Genomic DNA, 24,389 nt, shown 5'->3' with positions numbered 1-24,389 from the left:
CCTGCGTATACATCGGTAACATTGAAGCACATCAGCCCCTCACGTACAATTACAACAGCTCTGACCCGTCACAGAAATTGCAAGTCTCGTCGCACGCAGAAAGCTCTCAAGCTGCGTGTGCAATTGCAGTGGCTAATTTATGCACGCCCATGCAACAGCATTCAAACGGACCAACACGCCTGAGTTTCTGCAACTACTGTCACCACCCCCCAAATGCTCACCTCCTGTCACTCTCTGCGAGGGATTCCAATCTGCATGCATAATCACAGTGCAATCGCCGCGCGGTGCCTGCACAATGGCTAACAATTGCTTGATCTGCGTACGTAGTTGGAATTGTGATCCGTGCTGAATCGGTCCATAAGTACTTAGGATTAGTGTTTTGGCACAGCTAAGTAGCCGTCTGTGGCGCGATAAATGGGGCACGATTTGAGGATAGGTATATGTGGACACATCTGTAAAAAGTTTCAAGATTTGGGAACGCCTTTTTAGGATACATTTACATATAACGTCAAAGTACAACAGGGTTGACTTCTCCATTTAATAATTACAGGCTCTGATCGCCCACCTGCATGTTTGGGTCTACTGATTTCAGAATCCTTGCGAGGTGGCTGTGTCCTCCATTTATTTATCTAAGCCTAAAGCATTGAACTTTCACAACTAGCTATTAAGTGTTTTCATGCTACTGAATGATCCCTAAAGAGATTATGTTGACAAGAGGTTGCATCAACCTGTGGGCTGCCTCTTGACATAGAGCTCTGTGTGCACTACAGACCACCCTGGTGGCATAATGACAATGTCAGAGGTGAGGGGGTGTTAGTGCGATCTTCCCTGCTGTGTAGATGGGATCATCTGACTGGAAATGACAGTCTAAGAATAAGGAATATTCAGTATGTGAACCCTGTTGTGGGTGTTAACCCGTGATATTGCAGTCGACAGGAGCTTGGGAAAAGCCTCCCTTTTGTGTATTTTTGTAATTTCTGTTTCCACTATTGCGATGTGTATAAGTCAGTGATAAGTACGGTGCTCAAGAGTACCCTGATAAAACGTTTCCTGCCAAGCAAGTACTGGACTCTGATGTTTTGGCCTCTTAGCCTGAGCACCCAGCATGTTGTTAGGGCCATGGGATTGCATATGGGAAGGCTGCAGTGTTAGAAAAATATCTCCCAACCTCATAACTTTATCTCCAATATCTGCACTGTTTTAACGTTTCTTTGTGTAAAACCTCTATTTTATAATAAGTGATTCTTTTTGAAAATGAAATGAAAAGGCAGGTTTTTTTTTTTGTTTTTTTTCTGTAATACAATCTAGGCTGCACTGCTACCAAGGGGTTGTATTGCGGGCACAGGAGCAGCACACTTAAAATGTTCAAATTGACCCCCTAGGCGCTAAAGCAAAATAGGTAAAGCAAAGCTATGGTAGGTTCTTGACAAATAAAATAGAATATGCTTGAACAATAATGTATGTATTGATATAGCTAACATAAAATAAATATAACACACACTTAAATGAATATAAAAATACTGGTGCCAGACTAATTGTTCTAATGTAATAACCTTAAAATTTCTATAACATTACACCATAGTAAGTGATCAAAAAACTGCTGTTCGTAACATTAACATCTATTTAAATAACAAACCAAATATGAGAGAGGGCGCTGATAATGATCTAAAGTCTCTGAATATTCAATATCAATCTGTCCTTTTTACAATTGATGGAAAAAGTTCCTATTAAATAATGTGTAGTGATGACCCACGGATCTCGATATCATCTTTAAGCCCGAAAGTTCCACGTTACGGCTTTGCAACTGAAGAGGGACTATCCAAATGAACCCTCGCACCAAGGAAAGGCACCCAAAAAATAAGCCAATGGTTCTTATAAGCACGAATATACGAGGGTTGTTCAAAAAGTAATGCCTAAATGCTCATAACTCTGAAATAGTACACACCATTTATTTGAAACATTGTCAGTTTGTACTTTAATATGTCTGCTAACTATATATGTAGTTTTGTTTAGGTAGTCCAAGAAATACCATGAAATCCAAGATGAAACAAAGAGCCGTCATTGAATTTCTGAAAAAAGAAGGCTGCAGTGCTACAGAAATCCACAGAAGACTGAAAAAAAAGTGTATGGCGAGCATACAATTCACTATAGCAATGTCAGAAGGTGGATGAAGCATTTTCAATCAGGAGAATCGTCCGTGTGCGACAAACCTCGTGGTGGCAGACCATCAACTGCAGTGACAGCAGAGAACCGACAAAGTCGATGCCATGATTCAGAAAGACCATCGTGTGACCATCAGAGATATCAGTGATGAATTTGAATGTAGCCATGGCACTGTAGAAACACTAATCAATGATTTGGGTTATCGAAAATTGTGTGCTAAATGGGTTCCATAGCAATTAACCAGGGATCATATAGCCCAGAGGGTGGAAGTGTGCAATGACTTTTTGACCAACTTTGAAGCCAATCCTGAGATTTTTTGGGAAAATGTCATTATAGGAGATGAGACCTGGGTATTAAAACAAAGGCCCAATCAAAGCAATGGAAACACCCAAATTCACCTAGGCCAAAAAAGTTTAAATCACAGCGATCCGTAAACAAAGTCAAGGCTACATTTTTCTGGGATTGCCGAGGTGTTATTCTCATCACTGTTGATTGGTTTTGATCCAAGTAATTGATCGATTACATTATTACACTTAAGAAGCTGAAAGAAGCCATCCGCAAAAAAAGGTCAACAATTTGACTGTCAAATGTCATCTTACACCACGACAATGTCAGACCTCACACTTCGATGGCAACATTTGTGGCCATTGCCAAAATGGGGTGGGCAATAATGCCACATCAACCATACAGTCCTGATTTGGCCCCTTCTGACTTGCATCTGTTTGGCACTCTCAAATACGGTCTCCTTGGTCAACATTTTGAAGACATAAAGTTGTTAACAGCGCCATATGTTCCTGGGTCAAACACCAACCACTGGAATTTTTCCAAAGTGGATTCACAGCTTGGGTTGAGGGGTTGAGAGGTAGAGAAAATGTTTGAGGGCAGATGGTGAATTTTTTGAGTAGAGTCATTCTGTTACTAAGACTTCAAAGTATTTTACTGCAAATTTTCAAATCTGTATAATAAAATTTGAGTTGTGAGCATTTAGGCATTACTTTTTGAACAACCCTCATATTTACTTATAGCGTAAAAAGTGTAAAATTCTCTAAGATATTATTTGGTAATACCATATTAGTGTAATGTTATGATAGAGCACAGCATTGTTTTGTGGGTATATTGTAAAAGGCTCCCCCACCTTAAACTTCTGTAATCCACATCTGTGGGAACCCAAACAGGTGTGCCAGAACATGGGTGTCAGACAAAGCAGTGCGAGTTTGTTCTGTTCATATAGGTACTTACTATATAATATACATAAAATGTATAATATATTATACATAAAATGTAGCCGCTCAATTGTTAAGACTAATGGCTTCAATCCATATAGGTTATACAATTGTTGGACAACAATAATTTCATAAAATGTAAAAGTACATACCATATAAAATAGCGCCACACCAGGCAAATAAACGAGGATTCTTTGGAATCCAAACCACAATAGTCTAAAAAGTGCCTACAATTAACAGAAATATTTCTCAGAAACATAGGGCCTGATTCAGACCCACTCGCGAGCGGCTGTCCGCTCGCAAGTGGGTCGATGTTATGGACTGAGCATGCGCACGACGGAGGGAGCTCCGTCGTGCGCATGCGCCAGACGCGACGAGCGAAGGAAAGTCCTTCGCTCGTTGTGTCCGATCAAAGGGGGCGTGCTGTCAATGTTGATTGACAGCACGCCCCCTTTGGTGGGCGTGCCGGGGGCGTGCCTCCCTGACGGGGGCGTTCCCACGGGAACGCCTCCCGTCAGAAGCCGGCCCACTGACATCACTAGTGATGTCAGTGGGAGTGATTTTGGCTCTGATAGAGCCAAAATCACTCCGGAGCTTGCAGTTGAAAACCTCAACCGCAGGCTCCGGCTCGCAAATTCGATGGTCGCGATGGTCTCGACCATCGCGGCCATCACAATGCACGCTCGTATAGCCTGTGGGTGGTGACCCACAGCTATACGAGCGTCCAGGAGGATGCTCCATAAAAATGGAGCCCGGCCCTCATTCAGAGCGTGCGCTCTGCTCAGAGCGTACGGCTCTGAATGAGGGCCATAGTTTTCAAAGTACAAAGGTATTTTTCCAACCCAATTTTATACTCACAAATTTGGACCAAGGATATGCGCTTATTTTTGATGGTGCATCTATAGAAATGTATGTATATGTGTATATATAATAATTTCTCAAAAAGAACCTAAAAAATGGGTCCAAAGGATACATGTGACCCCTCTTTTCTCATATTTTCAGCTGTAGCAATCTTAAGCTGCATACACACACAACGATTTTGTTACCAACGATTTTCTGTCAGATTATCTGTCAGATTTTTTAAAGTGTAATGAACGATTTTTTTGAACTACAAATGATTTTTGCATATTCCCTTAATGAAAATCGTTGAGTTGATAAGTCTGACTGAATTACAAATGTGAATGCGCATATCGTTTGACTCAGAAAGTGAACTATTTATCGTTTAACGATAATCGTTCAAAAAATTGTGTATATGCAGCTTAGTATTAACATTTAACCACAACTATATTGATATCAGTGCTTAGTTTAAGTATTCACACTTATAGTATATATAGTTAGGTTCTTAACTTGAACTTTCTCCTCTTCACTCACATAGCTTAAAGATTTCAACATCAATAATCGCAATAATCATGATACATATGGACAGTAGTCTTAATCGCAAGCATTGTGAAGAAGCAAACATATGGGATCATTCAGACCCACTCGCAAGCGGCAGTACGCTCGCAAGTGGGTCGATGTTCCCCACTGCGCATGCGCACGATGGAGGGAGCTCCGTCGTGCGCATGCGCGAGACTCGGACTTTGACAGCCAAGCTGTCGCTTCGGGTCTCGCACCAGAGGGGGCGTGCTGTCGATGGTGACTGACAGCACGCCCCCTTTGGTGGGCGTGCCTGCCAGACGGAGGCGTTCACATGGGAACGCCTACCGTCTGAAGCCGGCCCCACTGACATCACTAGTGATGTCAGTGGGAGTGATTTGGGCTCTGATAGGGCCAGGGCTTGCGGCAGGGAGACCCTACCGCAAGGTCTCCGTCGCAAGTCCGATGGTCGCGATGGTCAAGACCATCGCGACCATCTTTTTGGACGCTCGTATATGCTGTGGGTGGTGACCCACAGCTATACGAGCTTCCAGGAGGACGCTCCATTTTAATGGAGGAGTGCCCTGATTCAGAGCGAGCGCTCTGGTCAGAGCGTCCGGCTCTGAATCAGGCCCATATTCCTTACCTGGACCTGCAAGTTCAGTCCAATAGCAATACTGAGCACATGACTACTGATGTGCAGAACTTCCTATTTATTCACCCAAACTGGATGACCTCACTTCCTCCAATTAGCTCATACTCTAAAGGGTAAGGTCAGATTCAATATTGGTCAAATGAATGCCACCACATCAATATTTTAATTTAGACCCACAGGATATAGTGTATCTAGACTGAGTATAAATCCAAAAGGATTCCCTTTTGGATAATTCGAGTTCTCTACTCCCTCTTCTTTCATTGATAAAGAATATATAGCCTTGGCGCTTCAAAATAGGATACAGGTACAAAATAATATACAATAAAAAATATATATAAAAAATTGATATGTAAAAATTAATGGGTATTAAATAGTAAATAATAAATAAAAATAATGAAAATAATCCTAATTTAAACACAGAGATATACACATATACATATGGCGGAACTTTGAGATAGGAGCTGCTAAAGAAATACACACGATAACTAAAAGTGGCATCACCGTATAAGGAAATTTGCTACATGTTTTAAATCCTACTATAACATTGGATACAAATTAAGGAAATTTGCCACATGTTTTAAACCTCACTTTAATACTGGATACAAATCGATGTAACAATGTTCTGAACAGTTGGACTTGTGAGTTGATTTTTTTGGCTGCTATAGCAATGAAGCTTTTTTAAGGAAAATCACACTGATATTTTTTTCATATTATTATTGTTTTATTTTTGTTTTTTATCAGCCGGACGCGGCTGCTCTATATTAAATTGATTATTTTATGAGCTAATATGTGCTTGAATGAGCAATTTCTTTATTGCTCAAAGTAAAATTGTGTTGTATCTCTTTACAACCATTGCGAGATACATGATTCATTAAAATATTTGTTGATTAAAACCTATTGTTGTTTTCTGTTAATTCGATACTAATTTTTGATGTTTAGTTGACCATTATTAGAACTGGGTAGTCCTTAACCGCAATATATATCTCTATTTTTCTCTTCTTTCATTGGCCTGAATATACTCCAAAGCTGTAAAAGTTAGACCCTTTACATTCGAATGGTGCACTTATTTTGTAATGTCTAGGTAGACTGTGTAAGAATCTTTATTGCGAATATTTCGCAGATGCTCCTGGATACGGATCTTTAAAGGTCTTTTTGTTTTACCCACATATGCTTTCCCACAACTGCTTGTGATCCTATATATCACAAATGTAGTATCACAAGTGATGGCATCTCTAATGGTGTACTTATGTCAGGACTGCGACTTCCAGTACATAAAGATAGATTACTTTTTCCAAAGTTCCTTTGTGGTCGTTGGAGGAGCTATCCTGCTTGCTGGCGTTCTTCACATACAGGGAATAGAGGGTTAAAGTTATCTGTTTCCAAGGTGTTGTCAGGTTGTGGGATTCCTAGATTGCTCATTATTTCAAACCTGGTTCCATTTGTGTCACATGTTCTGAACTTCCTATGGATCACAGACCTCTAGTATAAAGCCTGTTACTAACTGTGGGCCTGATGCAGAGCTGCTCGTAAGCGGCTGCTCGTTCGCTCCGAGCGATGTTTGCACAACTGCGCATGCGTATGGGTCGTAATGCGCATGCGCCAACCAGTCATTGCGGTCGGAAATTGAGCGCTCTCAAAATAGCGAGTGCCTACTAATTTGAGTGACAGGATGAGGCGTTTGTGGGTGGTAAAAGGGGAAGGTGCTTGAAAACCGGGAGCGGTGATCCGAACGCAGGCGTGCCAAACGGTCAAAACGGGCGTTTTAATGGTGTGCGTAATTAACAAAGCAGCGTCATCGACCACGTCACTTAGTTGTTTCTTAGCCTGAACTGTTCGCATGATTGCGGTAGGAAAATCCAACCACAAGCACTGCGAGCAGTTCAGATGCCTTTCGATGTACTCGATTAATCTAATAGCGGAGATGACGTAGGATGCGAGCGGCCAGGGGGCGTCTTTACAAAATAGCGAGCGCATGTTTTGTTCGCTCGCTCAAACATAGAGGCATCAACAGACCGCAAAGAGCGAGCGCACAATTTAAATAGCCGGCCCCTTTTTCTGAACGAGCGAGCGCAAATAGCGTCCGGTTCTGAATCAGGCCCTGTGTCTCAGGGTCTGTGCAACGTTACTTTCAGGTCTTTCTTGGACTCCTGCCAGATCCTTGCTGTGCCTGTGGGTTGCTGTGGACTTTGCTATGTCTCAGCTCCTGTTCCAGCTTAATTTCTGATGCCAGTTACCGGCCGCACTACAGAGCTCAGCTTAGCCATTGCCTAAGTATTGCTTTCTGCTCCACTGCTGTGGTTTCATCTTTTGCTGCACTATTTACTTTGCCTTTTGCCTCTCACTCCTGTGGACATCGAACCCATCTTCGTTACAGTTGTCAACTACACCGTTAGTTATCATCACCGCATCGTGGGGCTCAACCTCGCTCCGGATTCTAGTTACACTGCAGGGCTCAACCCCGTTCCGGAACTACACCGCTTCACAGGGCTCAACCCTGCTCCGACCTCACCGCATCGCAGGGCTCAACCCTGCTCTGACCTCACCGCATCGCAGGGCTCAACCCTGCTCCGGATCTCCATCACTACAGGGTTCCACCCAGGTGAAGCTCCTCTATACCATCCTGAGGTGTTAGCCTCTTACTGGACTCTGGGTTCCCTACCATAGGTCATTCCTAAAGCCACCCCAGTTTATTGTGCCTAGTAGGCCTGCCTCTACCCAGGAGTCTCAAGTGTCGGCAGCCGTGACAACTTAATATCACATTTTTTGCTATCTGGAAGAATATGAAAATGTTTTTCAATATTCGTCTTTTTTCACCACTTTTAATCTACTCGGTGCTAATATGCTCTTCATATTTACTGCCCTTTTGTAGATCATTCTTGGTTCTTGAGTAAGTGCAGGGCTCAATATAGGATTTCTCAACAGTATGGACTAGTGGCGCTTTAGAATATTTTTTTATCTTGTTACTCTCTCTATTGTACTGGGTAATAAAGGGCCTAGCTTGTAGTCTTTCTACATTTTTGCGATCATTCTTATCTTGTAAGAGGGTATTTCTGTCTAATTTCGAAGCTTTCTCCATTGCTTCTACTATCTTATCTTTATCATATCCCCTTTCCTGAAACCTTTCTTTCAACAAATTAGACTGTTCCCAAAATTGGCTTTCATCACTACAGTTCTTTCATATCCTCAAAAATTGGGCATATGGTACATTATTGATCCAAGATGGTAAATGGCAACTTGAAGATGGTATAAAGCTATTTGCATCAACTTCTTTGAAAAATGTTTTGGTTTCTAGTTTTCCATTTAGATTTTCCCTCCAAGACTATATCTAGATAAGCAATGACCTCCTTATGATGTTTATAAGTAAATTTCAGATTGAATTATCATTTATATATGTTAGGAATCTCTCAACACTGGCAATGTCACCCTTCCAAATGAAGATGAGATAATCTATGTAACGGCGAAAAAAAATATAGTTAACTTCAAATTCTGAGCCATAGAGATATTGCTGTTCCCAATACCCCAAGAAGGTGTTGGCATATGATGGGGCAAATTTAGTGCCCATCGCTGTTTCTTGTCTTTGCAGGAAGAATTCCCCCTCAAATTCAAAGAAATTATGTTCTAAGATAAAGCTGATACTCTTTAGGATAAAATCCCTTTCTTTATGGTTTAATTCTTCTGAAGCTTTTAGTGTCTCTTATTGCTTGTATGCCCTTTGAATGTGGGATTGGGGAATATAGGGCCTGCACATCTATTGTAAGCCAAAGGTTTGAGGATGACCATATATCTTTCATCAATTTGAGTAGACTGGTAGAATCTTTCAGATATGATTTTAACTCTCTAACAAAGGGTTGCAGTTTTAGATCTAGAAAGTGGGATAGATTCGAAGTTAGAGATTCTAGATCCGAAATTATCGGACGACCTGGTGGTCTCTTTATTCTTGGGAACGTGATAGAATAAAGCTAATTTGGGATCCTTTATGTACAAGAACTCAAACACTTTCTTACAAATAAGGCCATCCCCATGTGCTGAAGTCTCTCATATGTGGAAGCATCATTTTAAGATTACATAAGCCTCTTCTAGATAGACTGACCTTTAGAACTGCCCCCCATTTATCTGCTATTTTAATTATCACATTATCATCCTTTTTCAATTGTTTCTCTGCCCATTTTTCCCCAGGATTTCAATTACTCCTTCCTCAATCATTACTTTTTTCTTCTTTTCTTAAATCCTGTTTAACATTTTCATGGAATATATCTATAAAACTACCTCTGGACTCTACCGGATATAATTTTGAAGGTAAGGACACCAATGGTTCAGAATTGGGTTTATAATCAAGTTTGGGCATTGGGTTTTTGAGGAAGTGCCTTTGTACTGTTAAATTGCGGACAAACTTATTCAAATTAATAAATAGATCAAACTTATCTACATGGGAATCCGGGGCAAATTTCACACGTTTCTCTAATAACAAGGATTGTGGAACGGAATTTTTTTTTTTTTTTGATTAATTGATGATCCTTGTTGTCCGTTTTCCGGAAACTTGGCTCGTCTTTTTTTTTTTTTTTTTTTTTTGAGAGTTCCCTCCCTTCTTTCCTCTCCTCCTACTCTTAAAATCCTCTTTACGCCCTGTGGGGAATCGATTATTGTGAATAATTCTTCTTTCCTCTGGGTATTGGGGAATCAAGTTCCCTTTCTTCCCTCTAAAAAAAAAAAAAAAAAAAAGAGCGGTATTCATTAAAGATTGGGGATGGAGATCTTAATACCTCAAATCTATTTCTATGGCTATAATCCCCGTTTCTTTCTTTTGTAAACTGGGGGGGTAAGTATAAGAAGAATTTCTTCTTGGCTTCATTCTTATTTGTTGTCATTCTGATCTGTGATGGTATCGTGATTGTCATTGAGGATGGCTTTCCCGTCTATTTGATATTCCAAAACTGACATCTGAATTCCCTATTTGTGGGCCATTCTCTCGTGATGTATAGGATATCCAGTTGTGTACTTTCCTATTATCATAGTCTCGCTTACCTCTTAAAAACTTCCTTTATTTAGTAGATACAATATCATTTTCAAGTCTATCCAATTTTTCCTGAAATTCTTCCACATCTCTCTTGAACTCCTCACTTTGTTCGACTTTAGTTACCAATTTTTCAAATTTGTTCATATCTTCTATTCTCACTAGATCTTTCTTCTTCTCAGATATTATTGTGCCCATTAGTTCTGCTGAGCACCTAGAATTCGATACCAGTTAGATGAAAACATTTCATCTTGAGACCTAAAAGTTGGAGCTTTTGATAGCCTTAAATATCTCTGTATTCTGCCTACTTAAGTATTTTTCTAACGTCAGAATATCGTACCATCATTTTAGCTCTCTTGTGGCCAATTTTTCCATACTCAAGAGATACCCGGAGTAATCACTATCATCATTCTTCAATTCTAAAATTTGATCCTCATCTAAAAACATTGATCTACATTTTTTGTGACTTTTTAGTATGGTCCAGAAAGACAGGCATCGCGACCAGCTGCAAACAAGGCTACGAACAGCAAATAAAATACACAGAAATGTTGCCTTTTGCTTGCGCTTCAGATAATGGAAATATATTAAAGAAAAATACAAAGCTCAATTCATTCTTAAGCTGCTCCCTTAACAAAAATCCCCGTTAAAAGGATAAGATATAAAACACGCCAAATATGAGAGGGTGCTGATAATGATCTAAAGTCTCTGAATAATATTCAATATCAATCTGTCCTTTTTACAATTGATGGAAAAAAGTTCCTATTAATGTGTAGTGATGACCCACGGATCTCGATATCATCTTTAAGACCGAAAGTTCCACATTACGGCTTTTCAACTGAAGAGGACCATCCAAATGAGTATGTGTTCTTAAGTCCCAAAGATATTGGTTTAATCTTTTTCCCCAAACATGTTCCTCCTTTTGGAGTTTAGTCCTTCTACTAGAAATGAACCCTCGCACCGTGGAAAGACACCCAAAAAAATAATAAGCCAATGGTTCATATAAGCAGGATTATATTTAAGTAAGTCTGTATATAAACCGAATTAAAGCTGCAGAAAAGGTTAGAGTATCTGTACTTGGATAAGGAGTAGGTGGTGCACATAGGTGAAGTATGTTTAAAACCCAATTATTTTCTAAAAACAATTCTCCGACGCGTTTCGACCCCAATCCGGTGGTCTTTTTCAAGGAGTCCAAAGTGTGAAGGACATCTTGAAAAAGACCACAGGATTGGGGTCCAAACGCTTCGGTGAAAAGACGGAGGATATCTTATGTTGACGGAGGTTGTGCATACCCGGAAGGCTGAGGAGATGAGCGTGTACCAGTGGATTGCCTGGGACATACACTGATTATAACATCACACGCTTACTGTGAGGGCTGCCTCCTGACAGCCCTCCTGGCCATCTTCATCTCAGTCTCTCTCTAGACTGGTCATCTGTAAGAATAATATCCAGTTCCTATAAAGTGATTGGATTAAGCTAAGGGGACTTGCCCTTTTGATGGATTAATACTGAGCACAAGGTTATGTGATTTCTGCTTCTCTTTTTCCATGATCATTTAGCACCTGTGGTCGGTCACTGTGCTGTCCTCATTGGGTGGTAATGCTTTCCGTGAGGTACACACATGACGCAGTGGATTGATGAATGTCTGCACTACTTCGGAAATTTCTTCTTCGGGGTCCACAGGAATTACCTTTGGGTATATGGTTGGAGTGATCCAGTTACAAGCTTTAGCTCCCAGGATACACTGGGTCCTCCTCCATATATACCCTGGCTACAGGCATTCAGCTTCTCAGTCTACCCAAGCCGGCACCGCAACACCAATGAGGGAACTGGTGATTTCGGTGGGCATTAGCGGAGTGACGCTGAGCCCAGGACTGCAGCCGGAGACATTGAGGATGCAGGTAAGGTGGATCCCCGCTGATAGCAGGAACCCATGTGGCAGTCCGTGCCTCCGGCAGTAGAGACCTGCCGGAGCCCGCCGTAGTGAGGAACCAGGGTAGACTGCTTTCCCCCACTAGACCACCAGGGCATGGAATTCTGGCATCTGGGGATAAAAGGCGGCGGCCATGTACAGGCAGTGCACCTGGTGGATCCATATAACCTAGGGGAGGTCCCCGGCGACCCCTCCCCCAACCCAGACACTGGTCCAGAGACTAGGTTTCTTGCATCGGAGTTGCTCCTCCCTGCCTCCCTGTATATGAGACTGCCAGAGACCACTCTCGGGTGCCCTCGGTGGCTGCGAATCTCAGGAGGTTTGGTCAGTCTCCCTGTATACCTCAGGTGGCCAGGTTATACAGAGCTTGATATCCTATTTGGCCTTTGTGCTGTTCGTAGTTCGCTGAGAGCTAATTGCATATATATTTCTTCAGGGTCCATAGGCTCCACAGGGATACCTTGGGGTGTAGGTGATGGGAACCAATCCGGGCACCACGCAGTTAAAGCTTTTCAGCTCCCCGGATGCATTGGTTCCACTCTCCCTATACCCCACCCCTGAGCCAGATGCACCCCAGTTTCGTTGGTGCCCGGCCGAAGTCTGGTCACTATTTCGTAGGGGGGCTGTTTAAGCAGCCCCTAAAGCTATCATCTTTATTTTCTTTAGTTTAATTTTACAAGAATAGAGCGCGCGGTAGCAGACTGTCCATGGGACGTCTGTGCTGCCACTCCGGTGCTGCGACGCCAGTACTGATCTGGGAATCTCGGCGGGCGTTCCGGTGGTCAGTTCTAGCCAGGGCCCCCGGAGAGGACCCAGACTGCACCTGACATCAGGGGACAGGTAAGGCGGGCCGCCGCTCATGGTGACCCGCATGTTATTGCAGTTGATACCTCCAGTCTCAGCGAACAGACCGGAGGTGCTGAGTGTGGAAGCAGGCTGCGGCCATCGCGTTCCTCTGGACCACCAGGGACATATTGGTGCGGGAAACTAACCATCCAGTGGAGACAACTTCCCTGTTTAAGCGGCTCCTCAGCTTAGCGTGCCTTTCCACTGCGGTCTGGCTTCCCTGAGCTGCTCTCCTCCTCCGGACACACCCTCTCTGAGACCTCCGGCGGCCATTTTCTGTGGTGCAGTCGAAGTTCTCCCAGGGCAATGCGTTGTTCGGTCCCCCTGTATACCCCTCCCCAGGGTCAGCATATGTAGCGCTATTTCCTACCAAACACTGCGTCTGTGTAGTTGAGTATAGTGCCACTTTGCAGCGTCTCTCCTGCATTGTATGTGACTTGTGCTAGCGCTGCCTGTCTGTGTCTTTTTTTTTTTTTTTTTTCTATCTGTCAGCTTATGGCTATACCCTTTGTAATATATATATATATATATATATATATATATATATATATATATATATATATATATATATATACATACACACACACTAACAGTGAGCAATATGCTGATCCTGACTTTTGCTTAGGCAAGCTGCAGGGACCAGTTGCCTAAATATGGCCCAGTGCAGTACATATATATATATATATATATATATATATATATATATAAAATTTTGTATATAAAATATTTGTGAAGTCTGTCACACATAGTTGTGTACTGCACTGGGCCATATTTAGGCAACTGGTTCCTGCAGCTTGTCTAAGCAAAAGTCAGGACCAGCATATTGCTCACTGTTTGTATGTATGACTCAGATCAGCTGGTGGGTCACACACAGTATTACTCCCAGAGGAAGGCCACCACGGCTGAAACACGTTGGGAGATCTTAACACTCCTATTACCAACATATCTATCATTAACAAGTGACCGTCACACACTGCTTGCTGAAAAGCCGCTACCACGTGACCACGAGACTGAATGACCGCAACCTGCTGCTGCAGGAGAAGAGGCGACCCGAATAAACAAGCCGGCGAAGGGAAGGAGCTGGCGGCCATCGAGAACATCCAAGGTACACTACTGTTCAAAAGTTTGGGGTCATCCAGACAATTTCGTGTTTTAAATGAAAACTGAGTTTTATTTATCAAATGAGTTGCAAAATGAATAGAACATATAGTAAAGACATTGGCAAGGTTAGAAATAATGATTTTCATTTGAAATAATAATTTTGTCCTTCAAACTTTGCTTTTGTCAAAGAATGCTCCTTTTGCAGCAATTATAGCATTGCAGACCTTTGGCATTCTAGCTGTTAATTTGTTGAGGTAATCTGAAGAAATGTCACCCCACGCTTCCTGAAGCACCTCCCACAAGTTCGATTGGCTTGATGGGCACTTCTTGCTTACCATATTGTCAATCTGCTCCCATAATGGCTCAATGGCGTTGAGATCTGGTGACTGCGCTGGCCACTCCATTATAGACAGAATGCCAGCTGCCTGCTTCTTCCCTAAATAGTTATTGCATAATTTGGAGGTGTGCTTTGGGTTATTGTCCTGTTGGAAGAGGAAATTGGCTCCAATCAAGCGCTGTCCACAGGGTATGGCATGGCGTTGCAAAATTGAGTGATCGCCTTCCTTATTCAAAATCCCTTTTACCTTATACAAATCTCCCACTTTACCAGCACCAAAGCAGCCGCAGACCATCACATTGCCTCCATCAGATGGTGTCAGGCACTCTTCCAGCATCTTTTCACTTGTTCTGCCTCTCACAAATGTTCTTCTGTTTGAACCAAACACCTCAAACTTCGATTTGTCTGTCCATAACACTTTTTTCCAGTCTTCCTCTGTCCAATGTCTGTGTTCTTTTGCCCATATTAATTTTTTCCTTTTATTGGCCAGTCTCAGATATGGCTTTTTCTTTGCCAATCTGCTAGAAGGCCAGCATCCTGGAGTCGCCTCTTCACTGTAGACGTTGACACTGGCGTTTTGCGGGTACCATTTAATGAAGCTGCCAGATGAGGACTTGTGAGGCGTCTATTTCTCAAACTAGTGACTCTAATGTGCATGTCTTGCACAGTTGTGCACCGGGGCCTCCCACTTCTCTTTCTACTCCTGGTTAGAGCCTGTGTTTGCTGTTCTCTGAAGGGAGTAGTACACACCGTTGTAGGAAATGTTCAGTCTTTTTATATATAATATTTTTAGGAAAACAGCATATTGTAATACAAATATACAGTCAGGTGCATATATATTGGGACATTGACAGAATTTTCATATATTTTGGCCTCTATTCACCACCACAATGGCTTTGAAATGAAACAAACAAGATGTGCTTTAACTGCAGACTTTCAGATTTCATTTGAGGGTAATTACATCCAAATCAGGTGAACGGTGTAGGAATTACAACGGTTTCTATATGTGCCTCCCACTTTTTAAGGGGCCAAAAGTAATGGGACTATCAACTCAAAAGCTATTTCATGGACAGGTGTGGGCTATTCCCTGGTTATTTCATTATCAATTAAGTAGGTAAAAGGTCTGGAGTTGATTCTAGGTGTGACATTTGCATTTAGAATCAGTTGCTGTCGACTCTCAATATGAGATCCAAAGAGCTGTCACTATCAATGAAGCAAGCCATCATTAGGCTGAAAAATCAAAACAAACCCATCAGAGAGATAGCAAAAACATTAGGTGTGGCCAAATCAACTGTTTGGAACATTCTTAAAAAGAAAGAAAGCACCGGATAGCTCAGTAACACCAAAAGACCCGGAAGACCACGGAAAACAACTGTGGTGGATGACAGAAGAATTATTTCCCTGGTGAAGAAAAACCCCTTCACAACATTTGGCCAAATCAAGAACACTCTCCAGGAGGTTGGTGTATATGTGGCAAGTCAACAATCAAGAGAAGACTTCACAACAATGAATATAGAGTGTTCACTACAAGATGTAAACCATTGGTGAGCCTCAAAAACAGGAAGACCAGATTAGAGTTTGCCAAACAACATCTAAAAAAGCCATTACAGTTCTGGAACAACATCCTATGGACAGATGAGACAAAGATCAACTTGTACCAGAGTGATGGGAAGAGAAGAGTACGGAGAAGGAAAGGAACTGCTCATGATCCAAAACATACCACCTCATCAGTGAAGCATGGTGGTGGTAGTGTCATGGCGTGGGCATGTATGGCTGCCAATGGAAGTGGTTCCCTTGTATTTATTGATGATGTGACTGCTGACAAAAGCAGCAGAATGAATTCTGAAGTGTTTCGGGCAATATTATATGCTCCTATTCAGTCAAATGCTTCAGAACTCATTGGACGGCGCTTCACAGTGCAGATGGACAATGACCTGAAGCATACTGCAAAATCAACCAAAGTGTTTTTTAGGGCTAAAAAGTGGAATGTTATGCAATGGCTAAGTCAATCCCCTGACCTGAATCCGATTGAGCATGCATTTCACTTGATGAAGACAAAACTGAAGGGAAAATGCCCCAAAAACAAGCAGGAACTGAAGACATTTGCAGTAGAGGCCTGGCAGAGCATCACCAGGGATGAAACCCAGCGTCTGGTGATGTCTATGCGTTCCAGACTTCAGGCTGTAATTGCCTGTAAAGGATTTGCAACAAAGTATTAAAAAGTGAAAGTTAGATTTAGGATTGTTTAGTTTGTCCCATTACTTTTGGCCCCTTAAAAAGTGGCAGGCACGTATAGAAACCATTGTAATTCCTACACCGTTCAACTGATTTGGATGTAATTACCCTCAAATTAAATCTGAAAGTCTGCAGTTAAAGCACATCTTGTTTGTTTCATTTCAAAGTCATTGTGGTGGTGAATAGAGGTCAAATTATGAAAATTCTGTCAATGTCCCAATATTTATTGCACCTGACTGTATATAAAGTTATCCTCAGCATAATAAAACAAATTGCAGAGAATCATCTAACAAGATAATTATATAATTTGCAGTAAATAAATCTAGATATAGATTGCAGTTGCACACACAAGAAACAATCACATACATAGTTACATATACAGTTAACGGGCTGGTTAAGTGTTGATCAAAAGGGAGGGCCTTATCAAGTACTTCCAAGTTAAACCATGACGTAAGCTGGAAGCATCTCCGTAGAGAATCCTTAAGTGATGGGGATAAAGTATGAATATAAGGCAACCAGGTGCCAAAAAACTTTTCAGTGAGGTCTTCCTTATTGGTGGACGTCTCTGTCCAGTCCATTGTAAACAGAAATATAATTCTAGGATGTAATATTGTAAGAGGTAGGTGGGTTGGATTCAATCCATTGTGAGAGAGGGTTTTTTTTGTTTTTTTTTCAGCTGCAGTCAACTTGGTTAGAAGTAGCTTATTTCCCTTTGTCAATCCTGTGAGTGTGTGTTTGCAGTAGGGGTGAGCGGGTTCGGATTTCTGAAATCCGAACCCCCCCCCCCCCCCCCCCAATCCGAGGCCGATCCGAGTCAGGCTCGACTTTTCCCGCCTGACCCTGATCTGAAATCGATGCAAAACATCATCATCCCGCCTTCCGGGTCTCGCGGGTTTTGTATTCTATATAAGGTGCCCGCGTCGGCGCCATTTTCTCACTCAGCTGTGGACAGTGAAGAGGGAGGGTGGGAGTTAGGGCTGGGCTGTGTAGTGTTGTGCTGCTGTTGTCCATAGGGGCTGTGTCCACTTCTCCAAAGTCCATAGGGGCTGGCTGGACTGTGTTGTGCAGTCAGTTGTCCATAGGGGCTGTGTCCACTCCAAAGTCCTGTGCAGTGTCCCAGTTTTAAAGGGGTGCTGTAGTGTTGTCCAGGGGGTGCTCTGTCCATCAGGGGTGCTCCCCCCAAGTGCAAAAAAAAATAAAAATATTTTCTGTGTTTGTGAATTGTGTGGGCTGTAGCTGCATGTGCATCAACAAAGGAGCAGCGCCAAGCGTGCGCCTGTGTCCCATAAGTAAAGGGCCGGCTGGCTCATTTCTTAAAGGGTGGTGTAACCCACAAAGTGCACTAGTCTCCAACAAAAATAAAAAATTATTTTCTGTGTTTGTGTGTGCCTTAGCCGCATGTATATATCAATATAACATAAATGGAGGACCAAACTTTCTCCGATTAAAAATAATATAGGGAAAGATCAAGAACCACTTCCTCCTAGTGCTGAAGCTGCTGCCACTAGTCATGACATAGACGATAACATGCCACCAACGTCGTCTGCCAAGGCCGATGCCCAATGTCATAGTAGAGGGCACATACAATCCCAAATGACAAAGTTCAGGAAAATGACCTTAAAAAAAAAAAACATTTATATCATCTGTGGAGAAACGTAAACTTTCCAATATGCCATTTACGACACGGAGTGGCAAGGAACAGCTAAGGTCTTTCCCTATGTTCATAACTAGTGGTTCAGCTTCACATGACGATGGAAGCCCTCCTCCCGCTAAAAAAAAATCAAACGAGTTAAGCTGGCAAAAGCACAGCGAAGAACTGTGCGTTCTAAGAAGATATCACAAATCCCCAAGGAGAATTAAAGTGTGGTGGCGGTTGCAATGCCTGACCTTCCCAGCACTGGACGGGAAGAGGTGGCTCTTTCCACCATTTGCACGCCCCCTGCAAGTGCTGAAAGGAGCACCCACAGTCCACTTGCTGATATGCAAATTGAAGATGTCACTGTTGATGTACAACAGGATGAGGATACTGGTGTAGCTGGCGCTGAGGAGGAAGTTGGCGAGGAGGATTCTGATGGTGATGTGGTTTGTTTAAATCTGGCTCCGGGGGAGACAGTTGTTGTCCGTGGGATGAAAAGCCCATCACGGTCATGCCTGGGCAGAAGACCAAACATTCCACCTCTTTGGTCTGGCAATATTTCTATCCAAATCCGGACAACAACTGTCTTGCCATATGTACCATATGTAAAGGTGAAATAAGTAGGGGTAGGGACGTTAACCACCTAGGATCATCCTCCCTTATACGGCACCTGCAGCGCGTTCATAAAAAGTTAGTCAAGTTCAGAAACTTTGGCTAAGACCGTAAGCAGTCCAGGGACACCTAAATCCCGTTGTCCTGTTGTATCCAAGCACCTGCAACCACACCGTCAACTCCCTCCTCGTCAATTTCCTCCTTAGTCAGGATCGGAAGTAGTCCTGCAGGCCATGTCACTGGCATGACTGACTCTCCTATCTGGGATTCCTGCGGCGGATCCTGCATTGCTACGCCTACTGCTGCTGCTGCTGCTGTTGCTGCTGCTGGGAGTTGCTCATCATCCCAGAGAGGAAGTAGGAACACCACTACGTTTACTAAACAATTGACCCTCCAACAGTCCTTAGCGAGGAGGATGAAGTAGGACAGCAGTCATCCTGAAGCAAAACTTATAACTGAGGCCTTGACTGCTATGTTGGTGTTAGACGTGCGTCCGGTATCCGCCATTAGTGCAGTGGGATTTAGACAATTGATGGAGGTAGTGTGTCCCCGGTTCCAAATTCCGTCTAGATTCCACTTCACTAGGCAGGCGATACCGAGACTGTACAGAAACGTCAGAAAAAGTGTCCTCAGTGTCCTGAAAAATGCGGTTGTACCCAATGTCCACTTAACCACGGACATGTGGACAAGTGGAACAGGGCAAACTAAGGACTATATGACTGTGACAGCCCACTGGGTAGATGTATCACCTTACGCAGCAACAACAGCAGCGTCACCAGTAGCAGTATCTCAGAAACGCCAGCTCGTTCCAAGGCAGGCTACGCTGTGTATCACCGGTTTCAGTAAGAGGCACACTGCCGACAACCTCTTAGAGAAACTGAGGGAAATCATCGCCCAGTGGCTTACCCCACTTAGACTCTCCTGGGGATTTGTGATATCTGACAACGCCACCAATATTGTGCAGGCATTACATCTGGGCAAATTCCAGCACGTCCCATGTTTTGCTCACACAATAAACTTGGTGGTGCAGAATTTTCTGAAAAGCGACAGGGGCGTGCAGGAGACACTTTGGGTGGCCCGAAAAATTTCTGGCCACTTTCGCCATTCAGCGACTGCGTGCCGAAGACTGGAACGCCAGCAAACACTCTTGAACCTGCCCCGCCATCACCTGAAGCAAGAGGTTGGGACGCGGTGGAACTCAACCCTCTATATGCTTCAGAGGATGGAGGAGCAGCAAAAGGCCATTCAAGCCTATACATCCACCTATGACATAGGCAAAGGAGGGGGTATGCACTTGACTCAAGCGCAGTGGAGAATGATTTCTGTGTTGTGCAAGGTTCTCCAGCCCTTCGAACTTGCCACATGTGAAGTCAGTTCAGACACTGCCAGCTTGAGTCAGGTCATTCCCCTCATCAGGCTTTTGCAGAAGCAGCTGGAGAAAGTGAAGGAGGAGCTAAGACGGAGCGATTCCGCTCAGCATGTGGGACTTGTGGATGAAGCCCTTCATTCGCTTTGCCAGGATTCCAGGGTGGTCAATCTGTTGATATCAGACCACTACATTTTGGCCACCGTGCTCGATCCTAGGTTTAAAGCCTATGTGGTGTCTCTCTTTCTGGCCGACACAAGCCTGCAGAGGTGCAAAGACCTGCTGGTGAACACACTGTCAGCTGAAGCGGAACGTGACACGTCAACAGCTCCTTCTTCATTTTCTCCCGCAACTGGGGCTGCCAGGAAAAAATGTAGGTATCCTAAGCAACCTGCAGGAGGTGATGCAAGGCAGGCAGGACCAAGTTTGGACATCTGGTCCGGACTGAAGGACCTGGCAACAATTTCTGACATGTCTACTGTCACTGCATATGATACTGTCACCATTGACAGAATGGTGGAGGATTACATCGGTGACCGCATCCAAGTAGGCATGTCAGACAGTCCGTACCTGTACTGGCAGGAAAAAGAGGCAATTTGGAGGCCCCTGTACAAACTGGCTCTATTTTACCTGAGTTGCCCCCCCTCCAGTGTGTACTCCGAAAGAGTGTTTAGTGCAGCCGGGAACCTTGTCAGCAAAAGGCGTAGGAGGTTGCTTCCACAAAATGTGGAGAAGATGATGTTCATAAAAATTAATTATCAACTCTTCCAGGGAGACCAGCCTCCAGAACGTACAGAGGGACCTGTGGTGGTGGATTCCAGCGGGGACGAATTAATACTCTGTGATGATGAGGATGTACACAACACTGAAGAGATTGAGGAATCGGTGGATGAGGACGACATCTTGCCTCCGTAGAGCTAGTTTGTGCAGGGACAGATTAATTGCCAGCTTGTTTTGTGGGGCCCAAACGAACCAATCCTTTCAGCCACAGCTGTGTGGCAGACCCTGGCGCTGAAATGATTGGGTTAAGGGTTTTCTAATCATCCATTCGGCTTCTAACACACTTAGCAAACACAATGTACCATTAGAACACTGGAGTGTTGGTTGCTGGAAATGGGCCTCAATACACCTATGTAGATATTCCTTTAAAAATCAGACGTTTGCAGCTAGTATAGTCATTTACCACATTAACAATGTTTATTTCTGATTAATGTTATCTTCATTGAAAAAAAAACAGTGCTTTTCTTTCAAATATAAGAAAATTTCTAAGTGACCACAAACTTTTGAACGGTAGTGTCATTTTTACTTTAACCAAGAGATAATCATTCCTCCTTTGAAAGAGTCCAACATTTCCAATGAACAGTTGCAGCTGGCTCCTCTGGATGTGGTTCAAGCACACCTGGATATGCATTCTGGTGTTCAGAAGCCTATGCTTTGCTAGTCCACATTGACGTGCAGAAAAGTGGTTGACCAGCATCAAAACAGACTATAGCCAGATGTTTCAGGTCCTCCATTCAGTAGGCTTATCTTTATTCTGGATACCTCTTTGGAGGTGTGGCGTGGTATCATTGCCGAGCAGTGTTCTCTGTTCAACCAGCTGGTCCTCGATCCACATGTGTTACACACAATCCTGTGGTAGCAGTGTCCCCCAGATGGACTCTGAGAAATAGATATAACATTTCTAACAATTCCTCTCTACCGACATGAAAAAGCTGTTATTTTTTTAATGGACTATTTTTCTTCTTCTAATCAAACTTTTTTTAAGGTTTTATTTACTATAAATGGTATTAACTCTGACAACATCTTCTCTGTTTTCAGACCAAACAACTATATTGCCCCAAATTAATGAGGCCGATCAGGAGCTGGAACCAGAAGTTGCTCCACCAAACAAGTCTGCACCGTCACATGTGTTCCTTTCCAAAACGGTGAGACACAAAGAACCTACAAAACCTGAAACATTGTAGTGCAGCACATGTATATATTATAGCGGAAACTTCAATCTTGCCCAGCATTATTCAGGCATGATGTACTATCAGCTGCAGTCAGCATTCTGTCCTTAGTCTCATTCACATTGCATTACTTCAAAACTGCTGGCTCTTATGACTAGACTAAAACAAGTTGGGAAATAACACAAGTGTAAATCACTACTTCTATTAAAGGGACATTAATACACTGGAATATTATTATTTTTATATAAATATATTTTGTTTTGGTCTTTTTGTTTTTTAAAGTAAGGGTACTTGTGTCAGAGCAAATATATTGCCTACTAAAACCACGCTGACCTGCCATTTACTGTAATATAATAAATTGGCCTGTTGGGGGCACTGTTTCAATGCAGTCAATTTAACTTGACATCTCTCTGCCATGCAAATATCATGGCAGGTTCCATTTATATTTTGTAAAAGCACACTTTGACACTTGAGATCTGTGACATGGCAGCACATACCCATATGTTCTACTGAATATTTAATGAAAAATAAGTTGAGTTGAAGTTTTAGCTAGAATGGGAATATATTTTACACCTGATTTGCTCTCTGACCACTTGTACACAGCGGAAACATCAGTTTGTGGACTTCATATATATTAAAGAGAGCTTGACCGGCTCCCGCAATATGACTGTACGCACTCTGTTCCGGTGACCGGTCCATCTGAATCCAAGACCTTACACTTCCATGGTGACTTCTCTTTGCAGATGATCCGTGCTGAGCAGTGCTCTGTGTGTGGGCAGAAGACTCGTTTTGGGAAGATGTCTTTGAAGTGCCGGAACTGTCGGATTCTGATACATCCTGAGTGCAGGAACTTTTGCTCCAAGCTATGCGTCTCCAATTTGTTACCCCCACGAGACACAGGAAGCAAAAGGGGGCAGGTAAGTTTACACCCACCATTTCCCCCTCCCCATCCCCTCAGTCCAGTCTAGCCTTAATGCTCCATCATTGTGTTCTGTGAACAGGGATTGCTGGCTGACTATGCTCCTGTTACGCCTCCAATAGTACCCAGCCTGGTGATTCAGTGCGTAAATGAAATTGAGAAGAGGGGTATGGATGAGGTATGACAATCCTACACACTTAGTGACTACATATTTTTTTACAGTATTATATTTGGAAATTGTAAAACCTAAAATACACATTGATCCAATAGGAAAAGGTATAACTGAATACATTTGCAACATTTTGAATAACATGACGGGTGCAACTACTGCCACTGTTGGTGGTGGAGTCACTACTGGGCCCATGGATGAATGGGGGCGCAGCAATGATGGGTCGCCCTCGCGAAGCTGCTGCTGTGCTGTTCTGAGCATGCAGAGGGGCTAGGGTATGTGCATCCAAGCACCAGTCACAGACCTCCTACAGGGTGGATCAGAATCTCCGTGCCCTTCCCCAATTTTGCTATGTGGCTTAGCAATGCTGTCTTAAATGTTTCATTATAATCCATTATCCTATGTTATCTGTTTTAGGCTTTGAAAACTTCCTTTCAGTCCTTTTTCAGTTGCCGAAATGGCAAAATTTCTGATATGTTTGGAGAAAAAAAGCCACCATTCTAATGATATCTTTATAAATATATACTGTATGCAAATGTTTCTATATGAGAAATGTATGTTATATGTTATCTGAGTTAAATCAATTTGCTTCCTATGGTTGGTCTTTTAAATTGTGGTGCTAAATTTGTGTTACATCACTTTATTATTTATAGAATATTTCCTCTAGTTAAGATTCTTGTGGTGTTGAAAAGGGTCCAGGTGCTCAGCAAAACCATACATTTCCTGTGGAGAGTGTAACACAGCTTTCTATATTGACTTTCTTGCTGTTTTAAATAGGTTTATCTTTTGTGAAGAAAATCTTAATTTAGAAGTTTCCTTTTTATGAGTATTATGAGCACCAATACTATAACCACAAGCAGGCTGGAGTGACCTAACCGTTC

At 42.8% G+C, this 24,389-nt stretch overlaps 1 protein-coding gene across 2 annotated transcripts in view; it reads left to right on the top strand.

The window, feature by feature from the left end:
* The window catches only part of LOC148524043 (rac GTPase-activating protein 1-like), an 83,059-nt gene that overhangs the window by 42,226 nt on the left and 16,444 nt on the right, over positions 1 to 24,389 (top strand). For both annotated transcript variants that reach the window (XM_088472407.1, XM_088472406.1), the window contains exons 9-11: positions 22,290 to 22,396; positions 23,164 to 23,337; positions 23,422 to 23,517. In XM_088472407.1, coding sequence (XP_088328533.1) covers positions 22,290 to 22,396; positions 23,164 to 23,337; positions 23,422 to 23,517 — 377 coding nt within the window. The remainder of the gene's footprint in view (positions 1 to 22,289; positions 22,397 to 23,163; positions 23,338 to 23,421; positions 23,518 to 24,389) is intronic.

This window comes from Taudactylus pleione, unplaced genomic scaffold (assembly GCF_031769625.1).
Source record: "Taudactylus pleione unplaced genomic scaffold, aTauple2 ptg000122l, whole genome shotgun sequence".
Classification (NCBI taxonomy): domain Eukaryota; kingdom Metazoa; phylum Chordata; class Amphibia; order Anura; family Myobatrachidae; genus Taudactylus; species Taudactylus pleione.
The sequence above is the reverse complement of the archived record's forward strand: the minus strand, read 5'-3'. Positions and strand labels throughout refer to the sequence as shown.